Source organism: Chlamydotis macqueenii, chromosome 13 (genome assembly GCF_036417535.1).
Source record: "Chlamydotis macqueenii isolate bChlMac1 chromosome 13, bChlMac1.mat, whole genome shotgun sequence".
Taxonomy (NCBI): Eukaryota; Metazoa; Chordata; class Aves; order Otidiformes; family Otididae; genus Chlamydotis; species Chlamydotis macqueenii.
This window is the reverse complement of record NC_141568.1, coordinates 3,558,252-3,583,380: the sequence shown is the minus strand read 5'-3', so window position 1 is coordinate 3,583,380 and position 25,129 is coordinate 3,558,252. Positions and strand designations below refer to the sequence as shown.

Sequence of the window (25,129 nt, the reverse complement as noted above, 5' to 3'; positions counted from 1 at the left end):
TCCTGGTGAAGCTGGTCAAATCCAGAATTAGCTTAACTCCTCTAACAGCTTTGTGATTGACACTTCACGGCGTGTTCGGATTGTATAACAGCGGTCATGGCAGTGGATGGGATCCAAGACCAAAACAACCTCCTGCTTAATGAACCCAGAGCAGAAAGGACAGAATAGTTCCGAAGACATCTTGACCTTTCAGGATGGCTTAGTCAGATGGCTTTCAGCAGTGATGAAAGGCAGGAATCCTTCCTCTTGCAGAGATCTCAAAGACAGCTGGATAAAACAGAATTGTTCTCAGTACGGATTGCTGAAGGAAAATAGTTTGTTTTCATGTATAAGGTATCCATCCTTCCTCTAAACTGTAGGGTGGTGACTTTCCCTGTCAGGATGGGGTAGTATTTCTTTGTGGGTTAGCAAAGCACGTCCAAGCTTCTGCCAGTACATCTCAGTCCTGGACTCTCATGCCACTTCTAGAAGTGAACTGCCAGTATTGCAAAACATCTCAGCTGGGGAGAAAAATGAGCGAGCAACCTGATCACTACAGTTCAGGTCCCTGGGGTCAGGTTTACAAACTAGTTAGGCTGAGTAAGTAGGCTCTTTGTGGGGTATATCCTTACTAAATCCAAACCTGCAAATTGTAGTGTGGTGTGGGTCTGCTGTACATGGATTTACATATACATATTATACTGTACTTTGAAAATAAAAAAGAGAGTCCATGTGCTAAATCACTCTGAATTACACATGCCTGAAGGCTTCTTGACCTCTGCTTGAGAAGGAAGCTGAGCACAGGCGCACAGCACCCCTCTGGCTTCAGTAGTCTTCCTAGAAACTGCTTTGAATATTGGCATAAAGAATTATTGCAAGCATAGCTGGGAAAGTCTGAAATAGCTTTTTTTTTTTTTTTTTTTTTAAATATGCTTATTGTTCTGAAATAATTCCAACGTCCTGACCGCATTCACATCTGAGAAACAAGAGGCAAATAACTGCTCTAATTTAAATGGGTTGGCTTTGTAATCTGACGCCTGCAGAAACGAGCTTCTCTACTTATCAAGCCCAAAGCCGTGCAAAGATGTAGTTCATTCCCAATTGCCCGTTGAGTATCTTTTGTCCAAGTTCATTCATTTTATCCGTAGGCATCAAAGGAAGATGTAGCGCATATGTTCACATCAATTTCCATTTAGTGGCCTATTGGTCCTAACGTCTCTGCATTAAATTTGGAATGTCTCCGCCTTTGAGGCTGCAGGGAGTAACGCTCTGCTAGAAAGTCTGAAGTGCTAGCAGTGCACAATGTCTTGGGAGAGTTTCTGTGGCTTACGTGTTGGATGGGAAGGCGGATTGTGGCTGGTCATTGCCTGGTGCAGAAAGTGGGAGACCACAAAAAGCTGTGTGTCTAGGCACAATCGCAGCAGTCTGCTCGAACAGAGGTTTGGAAATATGTGTGTGTGTGGTGGGTCAGATCCCATGCACCTTCAAGGAGTTGGAGGGCTGAGACGGAAAACGGTTTTATTCCCTCTGTCAGAGCCGTGTCCGCACGGGGTTTTGCAGACTGACATGAATTTGCTTGGCTGCTGGTCAGTCCAAAGCCGAGCTGCTGAGCTCAGAGCTGCTCCGGGACGTTGTTGGAATTTGGGTTGCTCAGCATGCTTAATGATAAGCTATTCTCAGAGGTCTGGGCTGTTAGCTCAGTCAGATGAGCTCATGTTTGCCTTACGAAGATCGTGTAGACACACCGAGTTCCAGGAGACACTGCGTTTTCCTGTCGTCGTAGCCAGGGGTATGTGGTCCCTCCCCACCCCAATTATAACTGCCTGAGACTGTGTTCAGATACTCAGAATGAGCACTGGATGTTTTTTCCAAATGTGTTTGAGAGCCTAAATGCTCTCCAGTACTGCAAATGGGCTCTGACAGGTCTTTCGATGCGTTTGAGATCAGGAGTTGCTTCTCTTCTGGAGAACACGGGACTTGGAAAGAACAACTGGTTGTGATAGTAAATGTCCAAAGAGGATATAATCTTGTGCTGGCACGTGAACGGGCTGGAGACACATTACAAGACCTTTCTTCTCTTTGGTTTCATTTGTAGGAATGTGAGGTAATGTTTTAATCCCAGTGAATTATCGAAGGACTGTTGTGAATAGACCAGCTGTCAGTAATTACATAATGAACTTGAGGCACTGACTGCTGGGTCCAGCAAGTCTGGCCTGTAAAACAGATACGCTGCTGGGGAGTGGAGCCAAGGAAGCCTGCTTTCCTATTTGCCTTTGTGTCATATTTGAGCTCTTGCTTGGCTTACAGGTGGAGGGTGTTCAATGAGAAGTGATCTCACACCCACGTCCTTCCCTCAGTGGGAACGTAAATGGGATTTCTCACTTCCAACCTGATGCCTGATGTTGCAGTGAGACTGATATTAGCTTAACAGCTCTAGGACTTTGCCACCGCTGTCAAATTCGACTGGATTCACTGCTGGACTCCGCAGTTATTGTGGAAGGAGGGGAGATGGGACCGGGAGACTCAGACCCACACCCCTTGCTCAAGAGATTGGGCCAAAAATCTCCAGCTATGTCAGTAGTGAAGGGCAGGAACACATCCACTGCTGGAGTTCCCCTTGATGGGAAAGCCAGGAAATGTTCTGATAATAAGGACTACGGATGGAAAATCGCGCTGCAGCTGCATCAGAGCACTGACTGCATGTCAGGAGTCTTGCAGATCTCAGAAACAGGTGTCACGAGGAAGCTCTGGGATCTCTGCCCTTGATGTTTTTTTTTTTTTTTAATCAGATTAGAATGACACCTACCAAGATTGTCTTTTCGTGTTTTAGGATGGATAGTCTAGATGGGTTCTTGAGGTTTTGCCAGGTCTGTTTTCTGCTGATCTGCACAAAGCATCTCCTAAGCAGCACGGCATCAAGCAGGAAAAATAACAAACCCTTTAGTGCCCTGCATTCCCATAGCAGGGGGACATAGTAAGAAACTTGCTTTTATGTCAGGGCTCATCATTACAATGTGCTGGCTTCACAAGGACATGCCAAACACCAGGACTGAGCTGTAGTTTAGGCTCTCTTTCTCCTCTAGTTGCTGTTGGTTGAGTGTCCTGATCTAATAAGTTTGAGATGACAAATTGACCTGCTCTTTTTTTTCTCCTCATCCTCTGCAGACCTGGGATGATGAGCTGGAAAGATCAGCCCAGGATTGGGCTCAGCAGTGCATCTGGGACCACGGGCCTAGTGCCCTCATCAGGTCAATTGGACAGAACCTGGCAGTTCACTGGGGCAGGTAAGAGTTGGGCTGCTACAAGCCCATTGCAAAGAGCAATTTATGGATCCTCTTCTAGAGCCAGGTGGGAAGGCTTGCCTTGTTGATGCTTAGTAGAGCACTGGGGAGGTGGGAGAAAAGGTGAGGATCAATAATTGGTATTGCTTCAGTGAAATGGTTCTAGCGAGAACATCTGCAGCCACCGGCAGCTGACCATTCCCAGCAATCCAACGTTGATGTGGGTTACTCCGTTTATCCGTATCTCCAAGCACTGCAGCTGTAATGTTTCTGACGTCACTCTTGCTCCTTAAGGAGAACAACTAGAGAAGATGTGACACCTGCTGTTTTGGGGGTGGTTCTGGCACTGTGCTGAGAACCAGCTGAAAGCTGAAGTGTCTCAGGAACAATGTCTGGACTCAGCTGCGAGTTTGGAACTTAATTATCTCTTGCTGTATTTCCCATAAATGTTTATCCAGCTCCTATTTTCTCTTTATTGAAAACACTTTGCAGGTTGGGTTTTTTTGGTTTGTTTTTGGTTTGTTTGTTTTTTTTTTTTTTTTTTTTTTTTTTTTTTTTTCAGCTTCCTGGGGAAGGTTTATAACCTAGAGTTGTTAACCCATCTTAGGAAAGCTGACGTTAAGGCTTCCAAACAGACTTGCCTCTCCATCTCGTGGTGGGGTTTGTTTATTGTTAAGCCTGCTTTGTACAGCAAACATTTTGTGTGTGCTCAGGAGCCCTGATGGGTGGAAATGCACTTGCGCTTGTTGTAAATCAGGTGGAACTTGGTTGAAAGCAATGGAAATTTGCTGGTGTGAAATTTGCCCGATATAAAAGTCGGGCCCGTTTTTGTTGGCAGAATTAAGTAATGATTGGAAAGTAGAGTGGTTAATCCATTGGAAACAAAGTGAAAAGATCGGGCTGTTCCTGGCTCTCCTACAAGTGCTCGGGATGGCCATGGGTTACTGATGGAGGCAGATCCGATCTCCCTTCCTTTGCAGTCACCGAGAGGAAAAAGAAATCAGATTTATCTCCATTTTTTCAGCAACGGGCCATAACTTGATTGCCTCAATTTCCTCTCCTGTAAAATGGGATTCGGAAAGTATTCACTTAATGACATCATGAGATGAATGTTTTTAAAATACTTCTAATGAATGATTTTTAATGAAGAGCTGGCTGGAAGCGCAAACCCCACTTGGTAGTGATATCATTGGTATTTCTGGCAGCTGGCTTCATGTGAGCTGCTGAAAGCAATAAAAAGCAGCGAGTTTGAAGTGCTGCTCTGCTTTGATGCAGAGTTTGCTGACTGTGTGCGTAGCATAAATTCGTATGAATTTCAATAGGCGGCTCAAACACCGTTTGTGTTCCCCCAAACGGCACAGGTAGCATCAGCGCTGCCACAGACCGCAGTATCTGGTCACAGCTTGCACCAAGCACAGGCGGCGTACGCAGGGGCTTGATGCAGAGGGAAATTGCTGCCATGAAAGGTGGGGTACGAGTGTAGGACCCCAACTGTTCTGCACTGCTGACTCTCGGTGTGACGGGAGCGTGAAAAAGCCCACTTGCTCTCAAAGGTCTTACAGTGTTAACTGCTAGTGTGCTGCCAGATTTAGCAAATTGCCTGGCGGTAAAATAGGTACACGATGGCTTTCGGTTTAAGATGTTTGGCAAACCTTAACTCCTGTTTACTTTCAAAATACAACTTTCTGCCAAACTAGAAGGTTGTTTTTTTTTTTTTTGTTGGTTTTTTTTTTTCAGTTGTGTGGAAAAGTCAGGAGGACATTTCAGGTCAGCGGCACTTGAAGAGCATGTCAAACCTATAAATAATACAGAAAGTCAGACCGGGCTGTGAATCTTAGGGAAAAAATTTGTCTTGAACATTTTCAATGAGATTTTTTTTTTTTTTTTCCCTGTTCATTAGACCACGTTAGGGAGTTCCGTCAGCAACACCTTCTGAATGAATGGAACTCACCTCAAGAAACTTTTATACAAAAATTACCAAAACTTGTATTAAAAAATCTGAGCTTACAATATGACAGGAGGCTACAGGTATTTTCTGAAAACTTCTACCAGACCTTGGTGATTTGAACTGTCTTTGCTCCTTCAGGTATCGGTCTCCGGCTTTCCATGTCCAGTCGTGGTACGATGAAGTTAAAGATTACACGTTCCCGTATCCTCACGAGTGCAACCCGTGGTGCCCGGATAAATGCACTGGCTCCATGTGCACGCATTACACCCAGGTAAAGGAGAAGAAGGCCTTTTGGACCTCCACTCCCCACATCCCTCCGTGTCCCGTTTGCCGCTGCAACTTGTGCCTGCAGCAGAGGGGTGGTTTGCTTATTCTCAACAACTGCGTTGCGCTTGCAGATAGTCTGGGCCACGACAAACAAGATCGGCTGTGCCGTGAACGTCTGTGAGAGGATGAACGTCTGGGGAGAAATCTGGGAGAACGCCGTCTACCTGGTCTGCAACTACTCGCCCAAGTAAGGCAGATGAGCTGGGCTCTCTCCAGCTTTCCTAAAACTGGAAAGGTTTTTTTTTTTTTTTTTTTGACTAGCCCAGGATCTGGGGAAGAGATTTCAGGCAGTCTAGACTGGTGGTTGTGGCTTTAAATTTTCTCTTTAGACGGCAGCACAGTGCTGGTTCAAGACTTCTGGAAAACTGAATGAGGGGCTGGGGCCAGGCTGGAGCTTTGATGTTCCTGCCATGGGAAGGAGGAGCGGGAGATGGCCAGGATGGAGCTGGCGTGCGCTGCCAAGCGAGGCTTGCTCGCTCTCTCCGCTGCTGCGAGGGCGGGAGGGGATGGGGATGGTGATTAACGCCGCTCTGCACGGCTCCGGCAGCAGCCTCCGGACCCAGCCGGGTGGGATTGTGGTATCGTGACACATTTTCACGGCTTTCTCCTTGTAAAATCTGCTGGTTCAAACACACCGTTGCTTTGCGCGAAGCTGGGGCCTGCTGCAAGGAGCTGCGGAGAGATAAATCCCAGACCCGATGAGCTCCCCGTGGCTTTAAAAAAAAAAAAAGTGAAATAGTTAAATCTTGACTGATGCAGTTAACTCAGTGGTTTGGTTAAACTTAAAAATGAAAATCACATTTCTTGACTACTACATCCAGGAGAAGTTTCCTCCCTGACGATGGCAATTAATATTTTCTGCTTTAATGGCTAATAGGAGAAACATTCCCACTCCAAGCCCTTGGCAATTTAAATCTTGGAAACAAAATGAAATTGGGAAATCTCTATATGTGAACAGAGTGGCTTGGAAAGCATCTGGCTGCTGGAGATCATAGGGCAGAGAAATGTGTGGGTACAGAGCTGGCACCTCGTCGCACGATCCCGGGTGGGTTAGCTAAGCCCCTCTCCCCACTTTAGCTACCGCGCACATTACGCTCTTGATTTGACGGGATTTAATAACCTGCTCCTTGTAAGGGATCACGCCGTCCCCCATGGAGTTCCCGTAGCAGACTAGGCTGTTTGCACATCAGCCACTCAGGGCTGCTGGATGGAAAAACATTCTATTTCTGCAGTTTCTGCCTGATCTTTTCTCTCTGGCGTCAGTGCGCATTGTCCTCATCTAGCCTTATAGGTGGAGACAGCTGAAAGAGCAATAACCCAAGGGTTCGTAGCCACAGGCTAAACTCCGGCTCCTTCAACCTTCTCAGCCCCCAAAATTTGCAGTGCAGAGTGCCAAAAAGAGCTTTTGTTTCTGGGTAGTCTCTTGAGGAAAATGCACTCATCCATTGATTTACTTCTGTTTACATAAGATCGCAGTATTTATATTGGAATTTAACGTAAAACCTATATTGTGCGCAATTTATTTAAGTAAACCCCTAAAAATGTCATCTTGGAGGTGAAATGAAGAGTAACATTTTTCTTGCAAGACTTTCCTGGGCTGGTTGTTTGCTCCTTGCTGAGTTACTCTGGGCCAGGACGATGTTTCTGCAGCCTCGGAGGCAAAATTGGCGACCTGGGGTTGGCCAGGTTGGGTGAGGAGAGAGCGCGAAGAGCTGCTGTGTTCTCCAGATGATCTGGCATGAGGGCCCGTGTGTTTCTAGTGTTTGGGAATGGTTCTAAATGGAAAATGGAGCAGCTTTTAAATGGTAAGAGCTGTGCTCCTGCCTGTCCCCATGCAGCTGCCTGGGGGTGTCGCAGAAAATAGGGGGAGGCCTGTGGCTCTGGTGAAGGTAGCATTGGGCAAATGGAGGCCCCTAAAGCCCACTGAGCTGTTGCTGGAGGATGACAGGCATCACAGGGATGGAAGGAATGGGTACAGGTCATCTTTTTCCCATTTCCAGCCCCTTATCCAAGGACGAGCACAGCAGAAACACCCATTTTCCCCACTCCCTTAGCGCCAGGCGGTCCCGGGGGGCTTGGATGGGTATTTAGGGTGTCTGACAGGTGCGTGTTGCTCCCGTGCTTGCAGGGGCAACTGGATCGGAGAAGCCCCGTACAAGACCGGCCGTCCCTGCTCCGAGTGCCCGCCGAGCTACGGAGGAGGCTGCCAGAACAACCTCTGCTACAAAGGTACGGGGAGCAAACTTAGGCCTGGACACTTCTAATTAGAAGCAGCCCACAGCTTTATACACCTTTTTAATTAGCCATCCTTAATATTTTGATATTACAACACGTGGGCAATCAGTGGCTGCAGCTGAAACAGAAAAGCCCTGAACAGCTTAAAATTTGGAGCTCGGCTTTGCCGCGTTTTCCCTGGTGAAACGGCGAGCGAGCGCTCGGGTGGAGGGGAAGCTGCTCTGAGCTGATGTGGGTTTGGCTCCGATGGGATTTTGAGCGCCGGCAGGCTGCGGGCAGGAGCGATCCCGTCCTCGCGGGGTTTGTTTGGGAAGGGAATGTTCTCCGGCGCTTACCGGAGGCGACGTGGGTGGGCAGAGCTTGGCCGCCTGCCCCGCTCCTTCGGGGGCCGGGGACGGAGCGCTTCCCTCGCTTCCCACCTCGGTTTTCACGGCTGCAAAATGAATATAGCGATTCGTGTCTCCTGGAGGAGAGAGGGGGATCGTGGATGGTTTTTCTCGACGTGTAGAGTTCTCTAAAAAACATTATTCGCGCTGAAACCTCCCGTGAAGCAGCTCTATCCTCCAGCACTTGGAGGATTTTCTGGGGACGTGCGTCGAGGGCGTTTTTCTTCTCCCATGCGTTTTGTTTCACAGAGAACTGGGCTGTTAGAAACAGGCAGATTCCCTGGAGGCTTGCCCAAAGCAGAGCCTTATTTTGCTGCCACGTTGTATTTATAATTTTTAGCCCAGGATTGTGGGTCCAGGGGGAGAGGAGAGGAGTGTGGCCCGGTGGTAGAAAGCCCTCTCTGAGCTGCCGTCCGTCCTCCCTTTGGTTGCATCCTTCCCCTCCTCAATGCTGAGGACAAGAGCAGCGGAGGGTTTCGGGTAGGACCAGCCAAGCAGAATGGATTTTGCTGGTAACGCTTCCCAAAATTGCTTTGCCCATCTGCCGCGGCAGGCAGCTTGGTCTGTGGCAGATGTAAAGTGAGGGATAAACCTGCTGCAGGTGCTGAAGCCAGGACGGGGCTGTAGCAGGACCTGTGCTTTACCAGAGGAGCGTTGAAGCTGTGCTGATGGGGTGGTTTGGAGAAGCAAACCCAGGCAGGAGGAGAAGAGGTTTCAGCCGCCTGCCCGAATACTAAAGCCCTCCTTTTGCACGTGTCCTACGGCAAATTTGTGTTTTCCTCCAAGGAGAAAGAGTTGTATGGGAAAGAGAAGAAATATCTGCACTGTTTTCACTAAATAGTGGGGATCATTTCAAACCTTTATTGTCAGACGCTCTGAGTGCCGCTTTGTGTGCAGAGGAGCGGGCGAGGAGCCATCTCCCCTCCTGGTGCTGCTCTTGCCCCGGCACTGGCCCTTCTCTGCCTTTAACGGGTATTTTTGAGTTTCCAACTATTTAAAAGTAGATCCTCATCAAACCAAACCATCATCTCCCTCAAAATATGAACCTGTATGACTTCTCCACCAACGCGAACACGCTGTAATTATTTTCAAACCCCTCTTCTAACCAGATTACCAATACGAAAATCCCATCGCTGAGACCGACGAGACTAACGAAGTGGAGATTTCGCAGACTGCGGAGCAAAAGCCCGTGTGGTTCTACCCTTCGGAAAGCAAGCCCAACAAACCCATCAAGTCCAAGAAAATCATTCCAGAGACCTATATGAGTAAGACATCCTCTTTCTTGTTCTGCCCCTGTTCATTTTTAAAGTACCTCAATGGGAAAAGGTGTGGAAAATTATGAGGAGGCTGAGTGGAAAAATAGCTGGGAGGATGTTTGAGTGGAGGGGGAAGGTAATCTGTGCAAAAATGTGCTGCTAATTACAGCAGAAGCCTGCTAGAAGCTGGGAGCAAGACTTCCAAAAGGCACTCGTGCCTTCTGCATGTCAATCTGCAATAGTTATTTGTTCTTCTAAGGCGTCTCCAGGAAGTGTCAGTGAACCAAAGGTCCCCTGATCAGCAATCACTTTAGGAAATATCTATTTTATTTCCCATGTAAAAAACTCCACGATCAGCAGTTACTTTGCAGGTTTTCTGTTTTCTTTTTTTTTTTTTTTTTTTTTTTTTTTAGTTTGTTTCCTTTTTCTTTCTTGCTTGGGAAGACTTCTGAAGTTATTTATGAGCTGGTAGTACTTCCTCAGTTGTTCAAATCGCTGTTAATTAAAAGAGACTTATTCTGAGAACAAGGTGAGGCAAGCCAGCGCATCCTTTTCAAGTTTATCAACCGGCATCTCGGCAGTCTGTAATTAAATGGAGAATGAGAGCTCTGGCTGCAGACCTCGGGCTGTAAATCAAAGCCTTCAGCTGTCAGATGTTTCTTCCTTGCTAATATTTCCAAAGACACCTGTCTCAGGTGAGCGGCCAAGGAGGCACGAACTGCTCCAGGCTGCTTGGTCTGTGATAAGATTTTATCTCGCTGCACCAAAGACCTCCAGGAAAGATGCACGGTGGTTGCTCATCTCCATAGCTCGAGAGCAGGCTGTAGCAGTCTCTTTCCCTTTTAAAATATTTATTTATTTCATTTTTTTTCTCCCCAGCACAAGTCATTACCTGTGAAACCAAGATGAGAGACAAATGCAGGGGCTCGACATGCAACAGGTAACATTTTATTGATACCTCTTGGAGTGTCGTGGGGAAAAAAATGGCCTAAAAATTGTCTGGTTCTTGCAAATATGGGATAGGCATACTATACGTATGTTTTTGTGATTATCTAGGTAGATCTCCTTTTTTTTTTTAAAAAAAAAAAAACAACAAAAAAAACCCAAATAAAAAAGCTTTAATTCCTCCTAACGCAAAGCCTTCAGCCAAGCCTAGCAATAAGGTGATTCAGTTTGTTTTATTCAGCCATGATGACATACAGTTCCAGGTGTCCAAAATCGTATAATGAATTTTGACAGAGTCGTTTTTTGAGCCTTATTCAAGCATTCCACCGCTGTCTAAGCCAGACCAATAATTCATGGCTTGTCCCCTCCCAGCCAGTCAAGAACTTCTGGTTAAGGTTTCTGCAAAGAACGGGACAGTTTATCACTTGGAGGAAAACCAAATCCACAGAATCTAAATATTGGTCGGGCTTTTAAGGAGGGTGGAGAAACTGTTTTAAAAAGTAGCTATTTTGCAATCTTGTTTTTAAATGGAAGAGTTACGTGAAATGAATGGAATGACTATTAAATGAAATGGAGTCAAATTCTGTTTTTCTTGAATTGTTTTTTCGCCACCCTCAAAGATATATATCTTTACTAGGTATTTGTGCCCAGCTGGCTGCTTGTACAGTAAGGGAAAGATCTTTGGAACATTTTATTATGAGAGTGTAAGTACCTTTTAATAGCTCATAGATGTAATTTGTGGGGAGTTAGCGGTAACAACAGAAATGGGAAGTGCCAACTATTCTAGCGTCGTTTGGCTTTCTGCGTTCTCCAGTTGTGGTGCTGTCAAACAGTGCTAATAAAGATTATCAGCATTTTCCTCATCTTAGTGATGAAAAAGAAGCGGTCTGGAAAGGCAAAGGCTTTCCAGACTTGTTTTTTGTCATGAATGCCCTTCATGTGCAATAAAACCCGTGGAAAGTGAGGGGTGGGGATCAACAGACAGCTCTTACAAAGATCTCTTCTTTAGTGTGGGCAGCTGTCATGCTGAACAGAAAATTTATACGAAAAGCACTGCTAAATGTTGTGACTAAATAATATTTTGGGCTGACTTGCTGGATATTGAATTAGGGAGATAATTTATAAATAAAGCATGGCACTGTTTTCCCACCAAAACTACTTTTGGGGTGAAGAAAGGTTGAAGATAAAAGAGTTTTTGTGTAAAAGCAAGTTTGCTTTCCTCGTTCTCACTGTTGGTGCACGACTACGTCGGCCGTGATACGTCTTTGCCCTGCAGCTTCTGTGACTGCAGACAGCCGCCTCCTCCAAGTGGTTTCAGCAGAAATATTTTGGGTTTGAATATTTTGTTGAGAACTGGAAATATTTTGTACTGGTCGTTAATTTCCAATGCTACTTTTCTTCTAAATGGTATCTAAATGTACGGTTTTGTTATTTAAAAAAAAAAAACCTTGCCATTCAACCAGGCAGTGCTTAAAATAATTATAATAATAAAAGAATAAGGCTGCGTTGGGAGAGTAAGATTTAACAACCAGATTCCAAAGGAGTGTACTCGGCTTCTTTTCCATTTGGCACTTTGGTGGCGGTTTTGTTTCTTCCTCATTTTGTGCCCAGCGGTTGGTCGGCGTTGTTCCGCGAATGGGATTTATTTCACATGCTGTTTGTGTCTGTGCTCTTGTCAGTCATCAAGCATATGTCGTGCTGCAATTCATTACGGCATCCTGGACAATAAAGGAGGACTGGTTGATATCACGAGGAAGGGGAGGACACCGGCTTTTGTGAAGTCTACCAGGAACGGCGTGGAGTCTTTTAGGTACTACCTTCACGAAAAAAACCCCTCTATTTGCTTTAAATATATGCAGATGTTCAGTTGTCTTTGCTTGTATATAGCCATAGTGATTCAAGTAATTCTAGTATGCTTAATTTTTAATAAATGCTTTTGTTTGCTTGTTTTGCAGGAAAGCTAAGCCTTCAAATGCATTCATGGTTTCCAAAGTCACAAGTAAGTTTTAAAAGTTGAGAAGAAACTGTTGTTGCTGGAGTTTTGTGGGAAACTTGCAAACATCATTCCTTATGTCCTCTTTTTCATTTTAAGTGGTCATGTCAAATGGTTCAGTACCACAACTAAACCCTACAGTGGTGATCCATCACCCGTTATGGGCAATTCCACCATCAGCCACCTCATTTTTCTGTGGGGATCTAGCAGGAAGGTACAGAAAATGGTGATAATGGGCCATCTCCTGGTGATGGATTACGGTCGGGTCCAGACATCAGCTGCAGTGTCACAAGCTGCTGATAGTAAAGCGATGGAAGATGAACCATCCATGTATGAAAGCCTCAGTCTAGTGTGAACACTGTATAAAAACTGAAAAAAACCCCAAACTTAATAAGATAGTGCAATAGTATAACGAAACACATAATATATACGAAATTAATTTATAACAGTGAGTCATCACAGTTATGATAAGCATATAAATAAATACTGTGGAGCTCTCCTTTTTAAACAATTAGCACTTTCTGAATATCTTTGAATAATTCCTCCTTCTCCTATATACAATCATCATTTTGATTAGGTCCACTTGAGCCCCTTTCAGGGACAACTACAGGTGTCAGGTTATTTGGACTCCATGTCTGGAGCTGTAGCAAAAGTGGGTCAGCTGCTTTTTTTTTCTTGTAAAAGCTGTGACCTTTTGAAGTCCGTTGTAGGATGGGGGCAGGATTTCTGCTGGAGCGCTGGTCAGAACCTCTCCTGGATGCACGCTGCTGGCAGCGGAGGGAGCCGCTTTCCTCCTGGTGCCCTCAGCTGGGCATGGGTCTCACCAGATGGGTTACGTGACTGTGACTTGTGTTTTCTGCAGCTGCCTGAGCTTTTAGGTCTAATAACTTGTCTTTCCGTGTTTATTTCCGCAGCACAGACGCTGGATTGCTATACTACAGTAGCTGAGCTGTGCCAGTTCAAAAAGCCAGCAACCCATTGCCCGAGGTAACTGCGCTGGGAGCACGAGCCTGCTTGTGTTCAGCTTAAACCTGCTCTGCTCTGAGGAAGGAGGGTGCTGAGGTCCCTAAACCTGAGGGCTAGCGGGGATGGAGCTGGTTTCACCGGATAAACTGGAGGAAGGGGTTGGGAATGGCATATTTTCTCCTACCGCCGTGCTTTTCTTGGTATCGCAATAGAAAATGCATGTTAAGTTTTTGGACCACGTCAATAACACAGAAGTCAGGCTACGCCATCCCGTTTCAGCACACCCCTAGGATAAGGGTGCAACTTCACACTTCCCTCTTTTACTGGTCTAAACCCTTCTATCGGTAGCTCCAGACTAACTACCAAATGTCATCTGAGGGGAAGAAATGATTAAATTCACTGTTGCCACCTGCAGACCAGATGCAGGCACTTGAAATCTCCCAAGAATGCAGTTTGCTTTCCGGTTGAGTCTTGATATAGAGAATAAATCTGAATAAATTGTTTTCTAGGATTTATTGTCCAGCCCACTGTAAAGATGAGCCATCATACTGGTCACCGGTGTTTGGCACAAATGTTTACGCAGACGTGAGTATGCTCCTCTCCCTCACGACCCCGTGTGTCGTGATGTCCGTATCGCAGAGATGGGGTCACACTCTGCGATTTAGGGAAGGCGGTCAGCCTCTCCATGATGTGGGAATGGGGTAAATGGGGATGAAGGAAGAAGTAGCACCAACAAAGTGCAGCAGCCACAAACCTGGGCTTGGGGAAGCAGTTTTGCTCTCCGACACCGAGTTATTTTTGTGGACTTGGGCACGTCACTTACCCACGCTGCGCCTTAGGGACTGTGGCTGTGAAAGCGACGTCAGTGCTTTTCCACCTCTGCAAAGTGTTTCGGGATCTACAGATGAACACCAAAGAGTTTTTACTAGAAGCTCTCACACTACATAGCTGGCAAAAATAGGCCTTCCTCCTCCTCCCCTGTCCTCCTCTTTCTGGGAGCTGAACAGCGTTTTTGAGCAGCCGGGGCACGGCGCAGAGCGGTGGAAAGCAAGCATGCGAGTTGGTTTTATTGGTTTGTTTTTCTAAACTCTGCTCATGGGGATGAGCAGAGGCTTGATCCTAAAACTAGGCAAAGAGTCATTTTTTTTTAAATCTCTTAATATTAGGCCTCTAAAACCCTGGGTTTCAACGTTTTTCCATTTGTGGGTGCCTCTTTTTTTTTTTTCCTTTTTTTTTCCTTTTTTTTTTTTCTTTTCCATCGGAGATTGTCTTCAGAAACCCCAGCTCTCTGTCTCTGTAGCCTGTAGGAACTTGCTCTCTGAAGGCCTGGAGGAAGCAGTCAGGAGATCACAGACCCCCAGCTTGGGGTTGGTGTGGAGCTTTGCAGACTCCTGAGGAAAAAAACATCCTGGAGAAATCCTGTATTAATTTGGGGCAAGCGATTATGAAAGTGAATTTAAAACCCCTTTTTTTTTTTTTCTTCGAAACCTGTATTTTTTTAAAGGTCGAGCTGCACAAACAGGTTAGCCTAGACCAGCTCACATGCAAATTCACAGGGCAGCTGCCACCCCGCAGTACCTCCTCTCTGCGTGCTCCAACGTGCAGGAAATGGGAAATAGTTTCGTCTCTTTTACTGAGGACAAAACCACCTCAGATCACCCCCGAACACGAAGGTATTAGGTGAAGACCAGCATCCCAGGCTGGCTTTGTTTCCTGGTGTGTGCTGACGCAAAAGGATTAGTGTCCTTTAATGGATCGCGAGCTCCATTTCCTACCAAACCCCCTGGGTATTGTTTCATAAACGGAGGCACGGACCATGGTTTGGGAGAAATATAAAGTAGGAAAAAGAAAAAAAAACGTATTTGGCCACCTCCTAGACGGCTTGGTTAACCTTCTGTGCTGCTAGCATTATGTGGGTGTAGTAAGGAAAGCATTTACGTTTTTAGGAGAGTGTGAGATTGGTAGCGGAGCAGGTGAAACCAGCTGGGAAAAAAGGAGCGTGAGGTGGCTGTGGAGTGTGCCGGGAGGTATTGATGCTGAGAAATGCTCCAGCTGGGAAGCTGAAATGAGAAATGCGCTTATCGTGCAGAGAGAGTTTGGGCAAAGGCTTTTCCCAGGGAGCGCGGGCTGTGCAGGATGCTCTCCAGGAGGGGATGCTGTGAATTAACCCGAGCCGGCGGCAGAGGAATAATTAAAGCAGGGGATAAGCTGGATGAGACAAGCGCTGGCCTTCTGGGAGGGCTCTTTGCCTTCACGTCTAGAGTCACAGCCCTGCGGGGACTTGTGCCCCAACTGTGTCTGCTTAAATAAGTTATCTAAAAGAAAACGAAGCATCTTGCTCTGTTTCCAGTCTGCGCTCCCTGCGAGGTGCCCCATGGCCGTTTAGCACCTTCTCCACAGCATCCATTTGCTAAATGCTCCGGCAGGTAAGGAGCTGATTGTCCCAGCTGTGATGACAAAAGCGCACATCTGGTCTGTGTAAGTGGACCTGACCCACTGTGCTCGTGGACAGACAGCGCTCACGCTTACACGATCCCAGGAAGGCACATGAAAAATTGTTTGGCCATGAAGAACAAAACTGTGACGTGAAGAATTGACAATTTTTATAAGATAACTCTGATTTTTATCCAGGTGGCATAGGTGCCGCTGTCTCGGTTTGAGTTAAGGAATTTTTACCAACTTTAAATGCATTCTGATTGGCTTTTTTTAAAAAACTCATAATTATAAAGTTATCTTGGATTGTATGTTTATAAGATTATCTCCTGGGTGCTCCTGTCGGCTTAAAGCATGAAGAGATATTGGCAGCCTTTGCTTTAAAAAGCAGTGCAGGAAATTGTTCATGGTGAAGTTAGTAAGATTATGGAACAGGGATATAAAGGAGCCTTAAAATTTGGGGTAAGTTAACAAAATGCAAGAAAATATGCTATGGGAAAAATTCATGCCCAAACCCAAGGTCTTTCCACTGAATAGCATTACTTCTAAGTGAGAACAGGCTTCCTGCCTGTGTGCAGGGTTTGCAAATTGAAGCAGCACGTGGAGGCATGAGGGGAACGCATCCAGCGTCCTCCTAATTCTGAAATTAGTAGTGAGAAGCAGCTGGCTGGGGAACAGAAAATGTGTTGTCTCTTTTCCCTGGTGGCACATTGGGGAAAAAATTAAAAAATTTCTATGGACACATGATTGTGCCTAGGAAATAAAACTCAGCTCTTGCTAATGGGGATGGGACAAGTTCTGGGGTGATGCTGGAGCTGTGTGAACACCCTGGAAACCCATCCCCAACTCTGAGCAGGAGCCCTTTTGAGGTAGGAGAGAAAAAGGCTTTCTGGTCTTGAGATAAGGTCTCTTATCCACAATTGTGTGGCAATGCGTTGGAGGAGGATAGATCACCCATGTAAGAGGCAGGCATTTCTCACCAGAGCAAACCAAGCTGAGAAACGAACTTAATGATTAAACCAGTCACACTGATGAGGAAATTATGGGTGATTAAACTCATACTCGCTTACTATTGCTAATGGCCCACTAGAAAAAGTCTTGTTTTGTGGCGTATGCCTGAGTCAGGAAATGCCCCCAGAGCATCCCAAGGGGCTGCACCGTGGAAAGCCATTGCGCTGCCCGTACAGCTGTTGTACTTCTGAATTTGAGGGGAAGGCCCGTACTCTCTTAACATCTCCTCTTCCAAAAGCTCTGTGGTCAATTCATCAAAGCAGAGGCCAGCCCGGGATACGAGAGGGCTGTAATCCAACAGAGTGATAAGGGGAGGTTTGGAGTAAGACAATAAAAAGCCTTTGGCTCAAAGCTTTGAGTAAGCAGCAGAACAGCGAGTCCTGGAGAAAAACTGGAATGCCTTGAAAAGAACATTGTTTAGGATGTCTCCCAGTGGACAGTGTTGCAAATTGATTCAGGACAGCCTAATTTTATGAGCCAATTTTAGATTTACAGATTTCCCACCGCATACTAGGGAGAATTCACAGCGTATCTTCCAAACACAGCATTCCCTTGCTCCCCTGACCATATATAGAAGCAAAATACCAAACTGGCACTCAAAACTCAGAGAGCTGCCAAGAGATAGGCCATCCAAAGTGATAAATATATAGGGGACAAGGCAAACCCGCCATATATGGCTGCAAGAATGAAACGGCCCGATCCATATTGTACATACACAGTGGGAACGTTTGCCCTAGACGCTGGTTTTGCGGTGCTTTTTGATTTTTAGCAAGCAAGGTTGGGATTTTCACCTGCTGCACTTCCCTGTGCAAAGCTGGTTTTTGCTTTTTGTTATTGCAGCTTTGCTGTCTGTGAATCTTCTAGAGCCAACTTTATACCGTGCCTAAGCCTTCTCTGCTTTCGCTCTCTTTTCTGGATGCTTTGGGAGCTTAGTCACCGGCTGTCAGTGTTTTATGTTCCTCCAGCTCTTCTGACTCTGCACATCTTGGAGAGCAGGGTAACGGTGCGATGTGCAGCAGGAAGCTTCAGTTTTTTCAGAAGTGTTAATCTCCCTCCATACTCGGTGTTGTCTTATGGGGTAACGTCTGTCCAAAAACTACACTGCACAACGGGTGCAGTGCTGTTTTTCCTAGAAAGAAGGATGTGAACGGTCCTGGATAATTGGTGTTCACTTACCTTAGTTCAGGAAAAGCAACTGGGTGAACAAACTTTGCTGAGGTGGCTGGTCACTAACAAAGAGTTCCACCGCCGCGGTTTCTCTGGTCCAGACCCAAGAGGCGCTGGCTGGAAAGTTGTCCTCCATTCAGCTTTGGCCCTGGATAATCTCCCAGGCACAGCTCCACCGCAGAAGGGAGTGGTGGACAGGCTGCTTGTCCTCTGTGGTGGTGGTGGATCTGCTTACAGCTGGGGCTGATGACACACCTGCAAGATCTAGTCCCTAGTCTGTCCATAAGAACAACAGAATTGTTTTGTAGCTTTTTCACTCCACTCTTTTAAAAAATATGATTATTTTTCTCTGGTTTTCTGTGATGCTTAAGGAGATGGTAAATCTCCAGATGTAAAATACAAATATTTTGTAAGTTGAAATAATTAAATGTTTTCCAGAGCTCCAGTATCTGCAGAACAGCAGTGCACGCAGGAGTCATTCCAGATGAAAGAGGTGGCTTTGTGGACGTGATGCCTGTAGAAAAGAAGAAAAGTTACATAGGCTCCTTAAAGAACGGAGTCCAGTCTGAGAGGTGGGATTTTTTTAGTTTGTACTTTCCTCCTCTTCTTGACTGTGTGTTCAATTGTATGTCAAAGTCAGCGGATATCAGCCAGAAAGGCTGGTGGATTGGAAATACATGGCTTAGCAGTGTCACTGTGAATTTTGAGATGCAAACAAATAGAGCGTGTTGTCCTGCTGTTACCTTCCCAAGTGAGGACCTGCTTTCAGATTGGTGTGGAAGGTATGAAATACTGTTAAGCCTTGTTTTATTTCCTTACAGGTCCATACTAATACATTTTGTATGTGTGTATCACATTAAAAGATAAGCAGGGGTATTTCCTCAGCTTTCAGCCTGGGCCATGCTTTGAGGTTTATAATTGGGATTTCCATTTAATTCTTGGATGTGGGATGCATTTGTACTTGATAACTAATTTCCCCGATTCTCTCTGAAAGAAGCACGAGTAAAATAACCTGTTGACAGATGATAAAACAGATTTTGAAGATGGGATGGCCACCCCTGTGATTTTTTTGTAGTTTCTTTGGGCTAACCCGCTGGTTTCAGAGTACAATTGCAAATGAGTGCTTCCAAAATCCTGCACCTCCAGATGATTGCAGTGACAGAGTCACAGCTCCTTCAGTCTTTTCTGATTTGAAACTTCTGTTTCAGTCTGTGATGTGTTTTTTCAGATATTGATGTGATGGTACTGATCTCTCAGAGCTCTCTTTGCAAACACAGAATTTCCCGCTGCTGTGGGGAGGGTCGGTCACTACTAACATGGCTCTGACTGCTCTATGTAGTTCCTCTTTTAGTTATCATAGGAAATCCAAAGAAGTTTCCTGTTTTTATTCTAATAATGGATATCCCAGAATGCTGTAAAGCATCTCAGAAAATAAAAAAAAATAGACTAAAACAAGAAAGCTGTAGACATTAAATACGGGCTTCTGTAGCTTGGATCTATCACGGTCAACATTTCGCAGTTGTGTGATTTGCAGTTCAGTAGTTTGGATTTAGGTGGCAAATTCCTGTTCGTATGAGTTTTCCTCTGTCTCTGTCTTGCTTTCACTTATCTTTTATACTACTGGATAACTTTTTATTTGGATGGCAAACTCTGCCCTTGCTAAGAATAAACCGCTAGCGGTGACATGCAATAGGAGCACCGGGTGCTGATCTGGGAGGTGAGGGAAACCGAAGACGTTCTCACAGCCAGGGTGAAGGTTTGGAAAGTGTCGTTTACACTCAGCAAAAGGAGCACCCTCGTGCTGTGAGATCCACTGGACAGTGAAACAGCTTTTCAAAGATCAAGGTGAAAACCTTACCCTTTGGGACACTGGAAATAACCTTTCCTAAAGACACGTACCCAAACAGGTACTGGAAAACGGTGCATTTAAGATTTACTGAGTCTTTACACCTGTTGGAATGTTTATTTTGTGAGAATATGAAATGTTACCTTTTTCCTGGGGTTTTGCAGCCCAGCAGGGCTGAAGAAGTAAGGGCTGGGAACAGAAACAACCCCTCGTCCCCATGCACAGAGCCACCCGCGGCAGCTCGCAGTCGGAGCAGTTGGGGACGCCTCTGCAGATTGAAAACGAATATCTGTATTTATCGTCATTTAACGTGAGCTGATCTGGCTGCTCCCACTGCCAGCAGCAGGAGACAGGCCAGGCAGGCCCTGGGAACCTGCCAGCCTCTTTGACAACTGCTTTTAGGAAAGCATGTTCCTCTTTGGGCCTGAACCCCCGCGTAAGGGAGCACAGTGTTCCCTGGAAAAGAGCTAGGACTGTACGAGAGGCTTCTGCTTCCCAGCTCTTTTTGTTGGCGTTAGCCCTGTAGATTTGGATGAAAGCACAAAACAAAAATGAACTTGTAGATTTTTGCCTCTTCTTTTTCATCCTTTATCTTTCTCCTGCTCCTGGTAGGGCCACATCAGCACAGAGCCAGCGTGCTCAGACAGTGCACCCTGAAGAAATTTGGAGGTGCCTGAAGGTCTGTCACCCGTTGTGTCCTTCAGTGCCTGCCTTTGGTTCATTACATGTTTGGTTTTTTTTCTTTTCTCTTTTTCTCCAGCTTGAAGAATCCTTCAGATGGAAACGCTTTCCGAATTTTTGCTGTGAAGCAGTAAATTCCTAGGGAAGGTGCAGGTTTCTTTGGGAGAGTGCTCTGTTGATCTCCAGAGACAGGAAGGCTCCTCTGACGGCATCAGCTCTGACCGTACCCTCCTTGCTGATCTCTTTCAGGGAATTAAGAAAAGAAAAGGAAAAAAAAAAAAAAAAAAAAAAGAGACACCAAGTTCTGACTCAGCTGTTCGCATCTCATCGCACCCGTTCAGCGTTGTATCTTTTCGTTTCGTGTTTTTGTTTCTCTAGGGGCATTCAGCAGTGATAAACTCTTCTAACTTTTAATTTACGAGAGAGGTGTGCTACACAGAACGGCAGTGGCTCAATGTACAGCAGACGTAGGGATCTTGGCCTGGCCCTGGGTGGCATTTTTAGGGTGTGAAGCATCCACTGCGATGGGCGTGAGGACGTGCACTGTCGAGCAGACTCAGAAGTGAGCAACTGTCCAGGCGCTGGACCCTTTGAAATGAGAAACTGTTTTAAAAGTTGCATCTTTTGAGGAGAGGCTGGGCTTTGATAGAGTGGTTTTGTGTATGTCTGATCTTTTCTGTGCAAAAGAAGAGAGAATTTGGTATTTTCCCAAACGAGATGGTGTGCATCAGCGCTGTAAGGCTGTTGGGGCATGGAGCTAGGCTACGTTGTACGATGGTGTCACGTTTGGGGAGAGGATGTTCTTTCTGGCTGGACATCAAAGTGTTTTGAGGACTGGAGTAGGGCATGAAATGGTGGCAGAGATCCTCGCTGCAGAAAATGAGACCACCAGATAATCAAAACAGCAGGTTTAGTGTTTGCTGGTCAAACATTCGCAGATATTTTGCGAGAAGTCGGGGAACTGGGGCTTCTGTGCTGGCACATCTCATCCTATACTACACACCATTTCAAATAAGATTTCAGTTACATGCAGTGTATTGTTTTATACAGCAGTGCTGGTTGTTTTATCTGTAGTAGTTAAGTAGTGGTAAAGTTAACCTTATTTCTGCTAGGAACGGTTGCATCCGTAGGAAGCATGTTCCCTTCACCTTCGTGAAGCTCTTTGTGGTGTGTGCAGCTCTGAGACTTTAAAGATAAATTGGGGTGGATTAATTTTTCCTGTTCAGTTTGCGACACCAGCAGATCCCAACTTTCAGTGTCAATGCTGTACCCGTGGGCATCTGTCATCCAGGGTGGTGTGTTTTGCAAAACTCATGGGTGTTGTAATGATGTTGTTTACTATTTTGTTATTTATGTCTCAACATGCATCTGAATGCATTTCAAAGCCAAGAGAAGAGCTGGCATGACTTGCTCTTTAAGGCAGGAGAGTATTCTCTGCTTCGCATGGGAAATTAATTTCAAGAATTGGTCTAAAACACAAATCTGCTTGTCTTTTGATGCACACACATCCAGTAACTTCATTACTCATGAGAAGGCAACATAAACTTCAGTTCTTCAGTTCTTGTAACTGCATAGCCCTTCTGCTCAGTGACTTGATTGTAAAGTTGTACAACAAATGGGGAAATATTTCCCTCTGTTTGGCAGATGTCTCATAGCTGCTCTTACGCTCAGGCTATGCTTGGTTTAATCTAGACATAGAAAAGCCATCTCTTCAAGCTGTTTGAAAACACAGACCAAAAATGTTTGTATGACTAAGCACTTCTTTAATTCTGTAAACACCATGAAATCAGCAAGCAAATTACTTTTATCATGCAGTTTGTCTCACTGATGGGGTTTCTTTCTCTGTGAAATCTAAATCTGAATTTCAAAAGACACCTTCTGCAAAATACGGAATTAGAGCAGCTTTGCATCATCTCTGAAAGTGCTGAACAGTAAACTTACCTTTGGGGTGGGTGGTGGAGAGAAATGACTCTGTGTTGTCTTTGTTTATAAAGTATCATCTTCCAAGGTGTACAGTATTTGCTTTAGATAGGAAAACTGAACTATTTTTTTTTTTTCTCACTAGATAAATTGATGTTAAAAAACAGCTGGAACATAGAAAAGCTGCTGGTTGGAAGCATTTGAGATCTTGGCAGTGAGATGAGGCTTCCCTGTCTCTGCCCACTGTGAATAATGATGCTTTGCATGGTCTGGTTCAAGCCTATTAAATACTGCAGCCTGAATCTAGGACCATCTTGGGGCAAAAGGCAGCCACAGTGCTATTTATTGAGTTGGAAAGTGTGAGAGATGCAATCGGGTACGGGGACTGCGAGAGCACACAAAGCACCTCAGTGCTAACGTGGGATCCCACCTCTGCTACGCTGTCCGTGACAACTCCGTATGCTGTAAAGCGATGGAAAGAGATGTGAGGGCTTTTGGAGAAAAGTCCAGGGAATTATTGTGAGCAAATAAAAATCCAAACAGCTTGGGATGTTCCTACCTGATGAAAAGGGGGCGAGGGAAGGATTATTATTCCAAGAGAAGTGTCCTAAAATACTTAATTCAAGTTACAATTGCATATTTTTATCTTCAGCCAACTGGTTTGGATTTTTAGAAACCAATGTTAATTTAAGTCTGTATCTGTTTATTTTTATATTTGTTGTACAAAAGAGAAATTGTGACTTTGCTACACAAATATTATTTGAGGTCCTGGGTGCTATTAATTTAAACATACCTCCACCAGAATTAGGGGCGATCAGGTCCTCCAAGGCAGTCATGATATATCAATTAATTGCAATCGTGTGTGCTAGCTATTCATACATAGGTGGGACAGTACCAGTTTTTAGCCAAATATTTACTGATTTTATTTCTGATGCCAAAACATTTCTCAGCCTAATATATTTCAATGCCGCTTAAAGATGCAGCACGTCTTTATATCACCAGATCCGTTCCTCCTTAGACCCCAGCTCAGCAGATCAGTAAGCACGTGCCAACGTGAAGCACCCGGGTGGAGCCTTAGTGGAGCATCTGGTGAAACCTCTGGCCAAAGCAGTGCTGCCTGGTTGTTCTTCTCCAATGAATTTATTTTTGAAACCAAGAGCGCCGGTGCAGATGCTGCCATTGCAGAGCATCTGGCTCAGCGTAGCCAAATCTCCGGAAATCACAACCAGCACGAAAGCCGAAGCGTGGCACTTCCCCAGCTGATGACGTGCTGTCGGGTCAGTTGGCTTCATAAATTTCTTTGTTTTAAGACAGTCAACCAATAGCTGATTGAGGAGTCTCCAGTTGGTTGGTGGTGCCATCTAAATATTTAGGGCCAGTTCATAGAGTTGCTTTTTTTTTTTTTTCTATGAAAAATGATGTATTTTACTTCCTATGTGTAAAAGTTTCTTGTAAATTTTTGTGTACCTTTGCATGTTTTTCAAGGGGGCCATGTGTTTTGTTTTTTTTTTTTCCCTAAATACAGAATTGTAAAATATCTTCCCCCCCCTCCATTTTCTTTTGATTTCTGAATTATTTGTAAAATAAAACCTTCCCAGAATGAATGCTTCCCTTGTCTTTAATGCTCAGCCAGAGCTGGGGTTGAATTTAGAAGAGCTATTTGGGATTACTCCTGGGGACTGGCGGATCCCCCGGAGAGCCCGAGCGAGATCGGGATGTGCAGAGTCTGTTCCACAAACAAATAAATAAAACTGCCCAGTACCCAGGCATTAAAAGTCAACCTTTTCCCCATCGAGAATAAGATGTGTCCTTTCCTGAAACATCCTGAGAGTAAGGGAAAAGCAGTGTCTGTCTTTAAGTCCCTGCAATATAAGGGCTGAAGTAGATTAATGGGTTGGAAAATGTTTTTAACGAGGTAGTGCCGCAAAATACAACTGAGATGGACTCCTCCTCACTTGATGAGACTTTTCTTAAATGTATCCTTATTTTTTTAAGGGAAAAGTATACAGATTTTTTTTTTTTTCCCCTTAATTCCCCTTGAAATTTTCTCCAAACTCATACTTCCTGGCAGCATCACAAATCAAACCAAGTTGTTTCGTGGTAATTCAACACCATCTTGGCTAAAGGAGCAACACGACAAGGAGGTTTACAACTCAGCCTCCAGGCAATGAGCACCATATGGCTTTTGACCAAAAATGTGGACTGAGCCATGGCAGAGAGTCCTGATTGACAAGAAGGCCGTGCAATTAGATGTTTTCCATTACATATACAAGAAAATCAACATAAAATACAGAGATGTTTGTATTACTCCAAGGCTGGCCTGATACAGTTATGATTGAACGGTGCTTACCTGTAAAACCCAAACCAAGGACTGACATGGTCGCGCAGTTATTGAGCTGCCGGTGATTTCTGCAGAGGGCATGTTTCACAGCTATTGCGTGCTCTGCAATTACAAACTGCCCATTTGAACGTACTCGTGCCCAATTTGTGCTTGCTTTCCCCCACTGTCACTGCTGGAAAAAAATGTCCCTTGTTGAAAATACTGGGCAAGATTTGCACAAGCAAATCTTAAAACTAAGCAGGGAAGGGTATTCAGCCTAATGCTCACGGTTGTGCTGAGGCTGCTCAGACCATCCTATTCATTGCAACAGTTATTGATTTCTTATTTGCTACTGCTAGAAAATGCCCCAAAATGGTATTGCAAAATTTAGGTCCTGGTTGGCGTAAGGAGGGAAACAGCATAGCACCCAAAATT

At 45.1% G+C, this 25,129-nt stretch overlaps 1 protein-coding gene across 1 annotated transcript in view; it reads left to right on the top strand.

The window, feature by feature from the left end:
- CRISPLD2 (cysteine rich secretory protein LCCL domain containing 2) overlaps nt 1–23,909 on the top strand; it is a 30,579-nt gene extending 6,670 nt beyond the window's left edge. Inside the window, exons 3-15 of the mRNA XM_010120281.2 lie at nt 3,145–3,263; nt 5,347–5,479; nt 5,607–5,722; nt 7,664–7,764; nt 9,266–9,421; nt 10,292–10,352; nt 10,995–11,061; nt 12,037–12,167; nt 12,313–12,356; nt 13,265–13,337; nt 13,826–13,901; nt 18,366–18,499; nt 20,534–23,909. Of these exons, the coding sequence (XP_010118583.1) occupies nt 3,145–3,263; nt 5,347–5,479; nt 5,607–5,722; nt 7,664–7,764; nt 9,266–9,421; nt 10,292–10,352; nt 10,995–11,061; nt 12,037–12,167; nt 12,313–12,356; nt 13,265–13,337; nt 13,826–13,901; nt 18,366–18,499; nt 20,534–20,588 (1,266 nt within the window). The 3' untranslated portion in view covers nt 20,589–23,909. The remainder of the gene's footprint in view (nt 1–3,144; nt 3,264–5,346; nt 5,480–5,606; nt 5,723–7,663; nt 7,765–9,265; nt 9,422–10,291; nt 10,353–10,994; nt 11,062–12,036; nt 12,168–12,312; nt 12,357–13,264; nt 13,338–13,825; nt 13,902–18,365; nt 18,500–20,533) is intronic.
- The last annotated feature ends 1,220 nt before the right edge of the window (nt 23,910–25,129 follow it).